Below are 10,901 nucleotides of genomic sequence, written 5' to 3'. Positions count from 1 at the left end.
TGTTTGGGACAGCACTGCTCCCTGCATGCCTATTCCAGCAYAGAGAAAGCAGAGGGCAGACGCTCACACTGCTCACTCCTCATCTCCCATCCACAATAGGCTCCCAAGGTTCAGCCAGATATCCCAGGCTGCATTTCACAGCATACAAACATCTTCGACTTGCCAGAAATGCAATCCTCAGTTGAAAAGTTCATTAATTAGGAGCAGAGAAGCCTCTAGTGAATCGCCCAGCAAGAAGCAAGGAAAAAAAAAAATCCCCCACAATTCAGTCTAATTACAGCGCCTTGGGGCGCTCCACTCACTGTGAAGCCGAGGCCAAACTTTTCTCCCCACCCCTAGGAGCAGGAACTTTAACCCAGTTAGAGCTTTACTGATAATGAAAGAGGAAAAAAAAAAAAAAACCCCTCCTGATATTTATCATTTGAACTATTCCGCAAGTAACAGCAAAGAGGAGGCACTGAAAAACACTTCTTGCAGAGCAGTAGCTGTGTCCTGCTGGGAAGAATCCATTCACACAATCCCAACCCAGCTCTCTGAGCAGCCAAATGCTGGAGGCCAGTGCTCGGGCCGGCTGTGCCACAGGCCTGGTCAGACTGCACCCAGCTGCTCCTCCGGGATTTAGCAACCGCTTTCCACCCACAGACAGTGACTTTGCACATTAGGTACTTTCACAGCAAGACCTCAAATGCCACGGCAGCCCCAGCGCCGTGAAGAGGCTGTAGCCCGAAGAGCAGTGGGAGCACCTGGAAGATCCTGGGRAAGACTCCAGGGCACCCTGACACAAGTTCCCTTTCTTCCCCAGCTCCCAGAAGAGCTGGACTCCAACCCACCCCAAGCCTCTGGCGAGGCTGGGTGGATCCAGCCACAGACATGCAGAACCACACCCCGGCTGCTGCCTGCCCTCCTCCCCCTCGAGCCAGCGGGGCACAAACAGGAACTAGGCTCATACAGTTGAAAATATTTAATACGTGTTGTACACGTAGAATTACATTTTATACAAAACATGATACATCACTGAAGGAGAACACTGTACAAAATTCCCTACGGGAGCCCCAAGCCTTTATACAACAAAGACCGGGAGTTACCAAGCCTAACAAACAGGCTCAAGGACTTTCCGTCAGAGCGTCTGTAAACTTCGTTCCTCTCAATAAACACTTTTAAAAAGCACCATGTAATAGTTCTGACCTAAACCTTTCCAAAATAGAAACTTTATTTAATAAACTTAATACTTTCCAAGCTTAAAATATCACCCGCCAGGGGCGCCCCCGGGGTCGGCGGCAGCCGAGGAGCCTCCCCCGGGCGCCACGGAGGGCGGCGGCCCTGCCGGGAAGGGGAATTCCGGGAGGGCAGGGCCGGGGGCGCTCCCAGGGCGGGTGCCGGCAGCCGGGACGCGGCGGGGAACGGGGAAGTACTGCCGCTGCTGCCCCGCGGTCCCTCCCGTGCGGCGGCGCGGGGTGCCGGGACTGGCCGGCGCCGGAGCCCCGCGGCGCCGGGTGGGTGTCAGCTCCGGGCCCCCCAGCCCGCGGCGGGGAGACAGTCTCTGCGGCCGGGCCGTCAGAAGGCCACGATGGCCGTGCTCCAGGGGTTGAGGGTCCGCAGCACCGGCTCGTCGCAGCAGATCTGTCCCGTTTCGGTCGCGGCCTCGCCGGGCGCCGTGCCCGCCGCCGCCTCGCCGCCGTCCAGGGGCGGCCGCCGCCGGCCCTTGGGCTCCTTGCTGAGCAGTCCCGAGAAGCTGGAGCCGAAGATGCTGATAAGGCTGGCCACGTTGCCCGTCTCCATGTCCTCCTGTTCGCTCGGCGGCGAGGGCGGCGGTGGTGGCGGCGGCGGCGGCTCCTCTTCCTCGCGGCGGGGCTTCTTCACCGGAGAGCCCGCCTGGCCGCGCTCGCCGGCGCTCCGCTTGCGGGGGCAGTGCGGCGGCGGGGGGGCCCCGGCGCAGCCCCCGCGGTTCTCCTCGCCGCAGCAACAGCGCCGCGGCCGGGGGCCCTGGCAGTCTCTCCCCACCTCGTCCTGCGGGGGCGGCGGCGGCGGCTCCTCGGTCGCCCAGGCGGCGGTGCGGGACTGCGGCTCCTCCTCGGGGGGCTCGGTGGACGCGGGGGGCAGCTCGGGCGGGCAGCCGGGCTCGCTCAGGTAGACCTGTCGGGCGCTGCGCAGCACCAGCGACACCAGGAGGTTCTTGTGCAGCTTCAGGCCGCCACGCTGGCCCCGCGCGCTGTAGATCTTGCCCAACGAGATGCTGACGATGCGGTGAGCCTCCAGCTTGAACTCCATGGGGAAAACCGGGTGGGCGGAGGTGGGGGGAGAAAAAAAAAAATCCGCGCCGGGCCCAGGGGACCCGCGCCGCACCCCAGCTCCGCACGCCGCCCCTTCGCGCCGCAGACTGAGCGAGACCACGCGCCCGCGCGCCTTTTATACCGCCCCCGCCTCGGCCAATCAGAGCGCGCCGCCGGCCGCTCCAACCGCCGGCTGGCCCCCGCGCGCGCGCTCCGGCCAATAGCGGCGCAGGGCAGCGCGTTCGAAAGCTCGCCCCGCGGAGAGGGCTCTTAAAGCGGCAACGCCAGCGCGCCTCCACGGGTGGGCCCCACCGCGGCAACGGCACCCCCGCTTCGCTGCACCCCACGGGGGCTCGGTCCGACCCAGGGCCAAAGCGGGGGAAACGTTCCTGGGGGAGGAAAAAAAACCCCSAACAAAGCAAATCAAACCAAGCGCAGCCCCCGTTTTGTCAGGTTGGGAAGATTTCCCGCAATTCAGCCCGTCTCTGATATCTTATCGTGTTTGAGACGGAGCTGGTGTTGGTGTTGGCTGGAGGGGGAAGTGTGTCTTTGAGAATTTGAAGGAAAATCTGTCCTGACRTGGAGCAGAAAGCCATGCCTGCCCAGCTGCCAGGCGGAATTCTGCTCCAGGGGTCTGGCAGTGAAGCTCACAGAAAGCCCAGGGTAGAGAGGCAGATCCACAACGGGAGTGGGAATGGCTGCAAGGGAAAAACAAATAGAGGTGGGAAGGGCTACAGGGGAGGGCAACAGGCCACCAGTATCTCCAAGGGTGATGGGGACCATAGCAAACTGGAGCACTTTGTTTGGGAACCAAAATCTCACTTGGCTGTGGCTGTGAAAGCTGGTGGCAGGACCAGCCAGGTGGCTGGGGACCACAGGGGACAACACAGACACAGCTCCTGGCACTGGGGAAGCCTCCAAGAAAGCCTGGAGGGTGTTTCAGCGTTTGGAGTGAGGACCCTCCTCCTTCCACTGAGGACTAACCACTATCTGCAAGCAGARAAGAAGTGAAAGGGCCTAAAATTAAGGAAGTTCAGCATGCTGCCCCGGACTATCAGTTTCCACTCCCAGCTGACACATCGCAACTTGTTTCCATCCCTTTTTTTCCCAAGGGATTAATCCACAGGCTCCCCCAAAGGAAAGCCACAGGCTGTCACGATGTTTTATTGGCAGGATCTGTCACCACATCCTGACCTTCTGGAAGGACAAAGGGGCGGCTGGTTACAGAAGTAACAAAAAAAACAGGTGAAGATGAAGCCACACCAACACATAGTTGACAGAGCAAGAGCCATCTCAAAAAAAAGAAAAAGCAACCCACACTCAGGACAAATGTATGTTTTCCTCCTGGTCAAACACAGATGGAAAACCTCCAATGCCATTCTCTGGGTGTCAGACACAACAGCATGTCAGCCTGGGTGTCGACATCTCAAAATGCCCACCTCCTCCACCAAACCTGCCACACTTCATCTGAAGTGACCAGAGCATGCTCAGCCACACAGCCAAAACAGCAGCCAAAACAGCCAGGACCAGCTTTCCCCACAGGCAAAAAGTCCCAGCTGACAGCTGGGAGAGCCTCTCCTGGCTGCAGGCAGTGGGGCTGTCCCCTCCACACCCGGCGTGGGAGGTCGGAGGGACGCGAGCTCCAGCGGTGGGAACCAAGGGTTTCCAGACCCGCCAAACCTGCTCCCCGCACCTCAGAGGGCCGGCAACACCCTGTCCTAAGCCCTCGGGTCAGTCTAACCAGCCAGGGCAGGTCTGGGCTCACATGCTTGGGACTGCAGTCACAGCTCCTCACCCGCAGCCAGCACGTCTGCCCACCACCAGKGTCCCCTCGGTGGCACAATGTTGGCTGCGCCCCTGGAAAACGCAACACCAGCTCTGGGACTGCTACCTGCATCCTCAGCAGAGGTAACCTGGGTCAGAAAGTCACATTTGATACATCTCAGCTGAGTATATCCCAACTGAGGGACGAAAAGCAGCAGTGCAAAGTCATCGCGCCGGCTGGGAAAAGCCCCAGTGCAGGTGGAGGAGGCATAGCGTGGGAGCTCTGCTGGGTGAAGGTGTGTGGATGTGAGCRGACTGACCTGTTCTGCCGCTCACCACCTCACCCTGATGGCACGAGGCACCATTTCTCCCCACTCACTGCCTTTTGGCTACTGCTCTGCCTGGGAACAGGCGGGCCAGCAACCTCTCCCTGCTCCAGCCAGGGATTAGCAGGATGGGGACAGGGGTGAGTGGTCCCTCATCTCTTTTAGTGTCAGACCAAGCGCTGGCAGGGAGGAGCAGASGTGCACGATGTCAGGCAGCAGAGCTTGTACGCTGTACCCCCAGTTTCACGCACCGACACYGTGCCTGGTGTCAGGCACAACCCTCAGCACATTATTCCCAGGGCACCAAAGCCCTGCCTCGGTGTCTGCCCTGCCCCTGCCTGCTTCCTGCGCCCTTTGCAAAGAGATGTGGTGATGGTTTGCTTTCCATCGAGGGGGATTCCACGGAAGARGCAGGCAGGAGAGGACGAGCAGCAGCGCAGGCAGAGGCAGCGCGGCAGCCGGTTGAAGCCAGGCAGTATTTTGGTGGCAGCCCCGCCGCTCCCTCCCAGGCTGATGTCATGCTTTAGTAACTTTGAGGCAGAGTCACATGGCAGCTTCTGAGGTCAGCGCCTGGGGTGGCTTTGTCTGCCTGCCTAGCGCCTGCCCCGGGCTCCTGCCCGCACCCGGAGCGGCCCCGCTGGCGGTGACCCCTCTGGGGCTGCCCTCCCGATACCCACGGCTTGGCATCCCCGTGATTCCCACAGCCGGGCGCTGCGTGGGAGCCCGGCTGGGAGCAGCACCCCGGAGAGTCGGCTGCGCCTCCCGTCCTTCCATCTGCCGGCGGGGGGGACATTGCCCCCCACCCTGCGGGTCAGGGGGGGATACAGGAGAAGGAGGCGGAGGGAAAGGGTGTGACCGGGCGCTCTAATCTCCTCATGTGATCCAACCGGGTTGGAAGGGGTTTGACGAACAATTAACAATCCTCTGGCTCAGCTGCTGTTTCCCGAAATAGCTCTGGCAGGAGGAGGAGGAGGAGGAGGAGGAGGGCGGCCGGGCTGGCTGGCTGGCAGACAAAGGTGGCCTCTCCGCCAGCAGAGCTGCAGCCGGCGGCGGGGCCGGCACGGCGGCGAGGAGGCAGCCCCGGCGGCCGGGCAGCGGGGAGCCCACAGCCCCACCTGGAAAGGAAAACAATGCGACATAAAAGCAGCTCGAGGCAGGAAGCAGTTTGTGGTACAACTAATAATTGCAGAGGGCTGCGCACGCCACCGGCTCTTTCGGAGGCGTTGAAATTCGCCCCTCGCCGCCGAGCAGAGGAGGTCGGCGCCGGGAAGCTCGTTGCGGATTSGTGCGGTCGCATCTTGGCCGGGAGCGGCGGGGGATGCTGCGGCTGTTCGCCGGCTGCCTGCAGCCCCAGCGGCCCCGGGGCTCTGCCGGTCCCCCGAGGCCGCCTGCGCTCCGTCCCGCCGCGGCCATCTGGCGCCCAGCACGGCCACCCCGACCTGCGGCCGTGGGATGAGGATGTGGTTAGCAAGATCCTGTTCCGACAGCGGCGCCTGTCCCCCTCCCCGGCCCCCCGCCAGCCCCTCGCTGTCACCAAATGTGCGGCCCAGGCCCCAGGGGGAAGSCAGATGCAGTAAAGAAAGAGGTGGAAAACCCTGCGGGTAGGATGGACRGTGAAATTAGGGTCTCCTCAAAGCACACGCTGAAGTCATCCATCACCGGCTGTCCCAGCAGTGCACCGAGCCCTCTCTTCAATTCAGACCAGGATTCATGAGTTAGACCCTTCCTGGGAAGAGGATGGGAACAAATCAGTCAAAAGTCCATCACTTCTATCGGTGTGAGGCAAAAGCTTTCATACCAACAGTGGCCTGGAACAAAAACAGAGCTTCAGGACAGCCGAAGCCCCAGGGAGATCCAGGCGCATCCCCAGCGATTGCTGACGTAAACGAACCAGGACAGGGAGGAACATTTCCAAATGGGAATCTATCCACAGCTTGAGTTAATTTCTGGATAGGAATAAACATCTAAATTGTGAGGCACCCATGCAGAGCTCGGGAGGAAGAGGAGGAAAGTTGTCTGGGGTTGGGGTTTTTTCCCAGAAAAATCAATGGTTCACATGRATGCAGTCTGGACCTGCCATGGTTGGATATTGGTAACTAATCCCYCAGGGTTCCCAAATGCTCTGGTTTATCCGTGCTTGGAGATAAGGTCAGAAGAGCTGGGAAACATCCCAAAACACAGCCAAGAGAGCCAAACACTAATCAATGGAAACCAAACACAAGTGAAACAAACAYAAACAAATCAATACAGACCTGAACCCCAAGGAGAGGAAGCAGCTCCCTCGGCTTCTGAGAGCGCTGAAACACCCGAAACCACAGTGAGCTGTGAACCTGCAGCACACCATGAACTAGAAAGCAAAGGGGTTTTCCAAGGTTAAAACCCCCTTGTCATGGCAGATAGTGCTGATACCCCAGGCAGGCAGGACTCTCCGCCCTCCTGTACATTTTTTTTTTCACCAGTGACCTGGGATTCCCCTTTCTCCCGCTACACAAATGATTTAAAATTTCCCTTCCCTCGATCTGAGCCACTGGCTTGGGATTTCCCTCTCCTCCCCTGGAGAACTGTGACCTGTCCCTCTGCCCATCAGATATCCTGCTACTCCTCCAACAACCTCTCCAAACACAAAGAGGGGCACAAAAAAATCCCACTCCCAGTTATCAGCTTAGTCAGGCAGCTGTTTCCCTTGGAAAAATGTGGCCCCACATCTTTCAATGGTTTATGGTATTGGTTTGGCTTTCCTGGGGAAAAATGCGTTTATTTGTCCGGGGTTTCCTATCAGACAACCCTTCTATTGTAGTCCACYTTCCTGTATGTTTTTTTCCCTCTCTGATATGCCTGCAATGTGCCACTTCCAAAGGCTGCCCTGTGTCCAGAGGGAAAAGAAGYAAGGATGCAGCCCAGCAGAGCCCACATTTTTCACTGAAGCAATTTTCTCCCCAGCAAACTCTGAGTTCAAGAAGGTGACAGCCTCTGTTCCTGGGGTTAAACATCTCCAGTTAATCACGGGAACCCCGCACRGAGCCAACCGCAGCCACAGCTTGGCACTCCATCTGCCCAGAGGAGTCTCAGCCTAATTATTTTTTCCCCTCTCAATGTCACCTTCCTTGTAGCCAAGGGGCAAACGACAGCCACAGCCCTGTGCACGTCCCAGAGCGCAGATGTGTCCTCAGTGCTTTCCACTTTGGAATGATGGGGAGGTGGCACAGCGATGCTCCGGAGCCATGGCGCTCCCTGCTCCGCTTCCCGTTTCCTTCGAGGTCCCCCAGCGGGACCGAGGACCTTGGAACCTGCCAGAAAAGAGTAGCAGCCACCACGGAGAGCAGCAAGGGCAGAGCAGATCCTCWCCAAGGGCAGAGCAGATCCTGTCTGTGTCAAATCCCTCCTCCCACCAAGGAAAACGGCAAAATTAAACATCTGTGCCTGCCAGCAGGTGTTGRCTGCCTCTGCTCCTGCTGATCTGTGCCCCTTCTCTCTTGGAAGGACCTTCCTTCGACCACCTTGTCCTTCACTGGGTTCGTGGAGAGCCTTCAGCCCAGAGAGGCCATCCATTGACACAGGGATAATGAGGAAGGTTATAGAGAAATGCTGCTTGGGAAAATTCCTTCTAATTTCACCCATAACAAGGACTCTGGACTCCAGCACTTCACTACTTCTGCAATTTAACAACCTCTTTTTGTATCGGTGTAAGCTCTCAGCACCCCTGCCTTCCCACAGCAGGAAATCCCAGGGATTCATCCTGCAGAAAGCAATGCTCCCTTCCTCAATTTCATTTCCCATTTTCATCTTTGTTAAGATGAACTGACTGCTCACGCACTGCAAAGAGGAAAATTAATTTTCTTCAAAATAACCCTTAATCTGAATAATCACCCAGCRTCCTCCTATGAATTATCACCTTGCATTTGCTCATTTATGCCCTATTTATGGCATTTTTTTTTTCCATTTTTGTCTGGATGCCCAGTCAGGGATTGCTGTCTGTGCCACGTACTCTGTTAGGGACTCTGTCATCTGTCCCCTTTGTGCCTCTCAGTGAAGTCCCCACAAATTTGTAAAAATCAGGTTCAGGAAACCTCATTACAAATTCCAAGAGGCCATGAGTGGGTAGGATTTGATGAAAACCCTYGAGATTTGATGTAAACCCTTGCTGCCCACCACAACACTGAGTATTTAGCTACAGATCAGTGTTTTGTGTCATCATCCCTGCCTTAATCCTCTTGAAACCACCGCTGAAAATTTTCAACTATCACTAAAAATGAAAACGAGTAGGAAAACCACCAAAGCATCTGAAACCCTTTATGGCTTCTTCCTTTAGCTGTAAAACCTTTTCAGGGGTGGGGAGGGGAAAGTCCCCTCTGCTTTTATAAATCCAAATCCAAACCAATCCAGCTTTTCCCTGAGAGGAAGCAAACCAAACACACATTCTTTGCACCAGGCTAGAACGGGATCACACGGATCACACACCCCCCCCTCCCCACGCATGTACACACATGCCACAAAGATTTTCCTGATAAAAGTTGCAGGGAGCCCAGCTCTTTCCTGCAGACAGCTGGGATTCTGACGAGTTGGCACTTTTCTCRGTGCAGAAGTGTTTCATCAGATCTTTCCTGACCAGTTCTGCAGCTGCGTGCTCTGCACCCAGCGCTCCTCTCCCGGCAGGAATCGCTCAGCCAGGCATGCTGAAGAGCTCCCAAAAAACTCCTTGCTGCCTCCAAGCCCCAAATCAGAGCTTCCCATATGGAACAGCAAAAAACACCCTCATTCTAAAAAAATACAAACTGCAGCGCGGATGGAGTGGCTTTCAGGTAGAAATCTAAATTATTTACTACATCACGTAAATTAATTTCCAGCATCAAAGGCCAGGCTGTCTCTTTTATCCCTGGAAAGTTTACAACATCCCCAGATTTTGGTTAAACCTCTTATTTTCAGCCCTCAAYAGCTCTGTGAATCTTTACACTTTTTTTCCAAATGGAGTCAATGATCTTAGAGGTATTTTCCAATCTAAGTGATTCTGTGATTCTGTAAAAAAACCAACCCTTTTTCAATTAAGTAAATAAAGTGTTCACATAATTTATTAAAGGTTTTCTAAAATTCCTGTCTAGTACCTCTAAGAAGCTACAGAAGCTTTTCCCTTTTTTATTCCCAGTGCAGTGAAGGTTTCAGGGAATGCAGGGGTGGGAGTCACAGGAGGATCGTGAGGTTTTGGGGAGCACAAGATCTTTGTGGGACAGGGACAGACAAACTGGACCAGCAACTCTTGGCACTCTGTTCCTGGAGGGAACCTCCCATGCTCAGCACACGTTTGGCAGGGACGCCCCAAATCCTGCCGGCGTGGGAAAGTCATCCCAAATTCAGCAAGGAAGGGCCGGCAAATGCGAGCCCTAAAGCTGCCACCTGTTGCACCACTCCTGGCGTGGGGCTGGCCGGAGCAGGAGGCGGATTTCTCACCCCAAGAACTGCAGAAACCGGTTCAACATGTGCCACAACCTTCCCACCCCACAGCGTGTGTGAGGAAAACTGCTGGGATTGCAAAAGCCGGGRATCCAGTTCCCATGCTGAGCAGGCACCTCTGCAAACAGGGTTTGTGCCCGTTCCCTCAGTGAACTGCCTTTGCACGGGATGCTGGACCRCTGCCACCTTTGGGAAGTGCAGGCCAGGATGTGCTCTTTGGTTAAAATTTGGGGGATTACTCCTGGCCAAGCCTCTGTGAAATCAACCATGGTGCTGGCCTGTCCCTGCCCCCATGGCAGTAAAGCAGGGACATCCCTCTGTGTGTGTACGGGGGAACAACTCCCAACACTCTGCAGGGAGTGGATCCCCCTCCTGCCAGCTGCTCCAAGCCCAGGGAGCTCAGCCATTAAACAGCTTGGAGATTTAAGAAGGGTGGGAGTGAGGGAAGAAGGGATCCCCACCCTGGGATGGACAAAATCCAAGTGGCACGGGGCTGTTCTCACCCCACACAAGGCAGGAGGAAGGAAGCRGTGCCTGTGCCTTCCCGGGGCAGGAAGGGCAGCAGGAGCCGAGCAGACTGCCTGTCGCTGCCTCCTTCTTCCTCCCACCCTGGCTGGGAACACGGCCCGGCTGAGCCACCCCTGCTGGGGACCGTGRCAGGGACAGAACCCCAAGGCACTGGTGTGTAGGGTGAGAGGGACCCCGCTCCCCTGAGCCCTGCAGGGTGAGCTGACACAGCTTCCCCACAGCTGGAAGCTTCCCCTGCTTTTGGCAAAYGYRTGTTACTCATTTTATCAGCTAGGAYAGAGGATAAGCAGGGAGCAGAAATGTGCCTCCAGTGTGGAGGGCAAAGGAGAAATGAGCTGTAGGTGCGGGAAACCCTTTTTCGCCAGGAGATCCCCGTGCCTGTGCAGAGCAGGCAAATGGTAGGGAATTCTTGTTTCTTTGGATTCTTGCCACGCTAGGACACAGGTTTTTGTGTCTTGGCCTGTGAACCTGGGTGAAGGAGGCTGGCTGGCTGGTTTATAGGAGGTTTTTTCAGACTACAAATCCTGTGAGAGGGAAAGAGTTTACTGTCCTGAGTTCGGCATAAAGC

The 10,901-nt window shown here is 56.5% G+C and overlaps 1 protein-coding gene across 1 annotated transcript; it reads right to left on the bottom strand.

The window, feature by feature from the left end:
• Positions 1–946: 946 nt before the first annotated feature.
• IER5 (immediate early response 5) lies at positions 947–2,397 on the bottom strand. Its single transcript, XM_057374913.1, has one exon. It carries the CDS (start codon positions 2,266–2,268, stop codon positions 1,555–1,557), a length of 714 nt encoding a protein of 237 aa, XP_057230896.1. The 5' UTR covers positions 2,269–2,397; the 3' UTR covers positions 947–1,554.
• Between the last annotated feature and the right edge of the window lie 8,504 nt (positions 2,398–10,901).

The sequence above is a fragment of the Malurus melanocephalus genome, unplaced genomic scaffold, assembly GCF_030028575.1.
Source record: "Malurus melanocephalus ecotype Western Australia unplaced genomic scaffold, MMel_1.1 scaffold_236, whole genome shotgun sequence".
NCBI classification, from domain to species: domain Eukaryota; kingdom Metazoa; phylum Chordata; class Aves; order Passeriformes; family Maluridae; genus Malurus; species Malurus melanocephalus.
Note: the sequence above shows the minus strand (reverse complement) of the source record. Positions and strands in the feature narration are given on the sequence as shown.

What these genes read in the sequence shown, in the direction of transcription:
- IER5 (XM_057374913.1), bottom strand. Translation starts at nt 2,268, where the DNA reads ATGGAGTTCAAGCTGGAGGCTCACCGCATCGTCAGCATCTCGTTGGGC.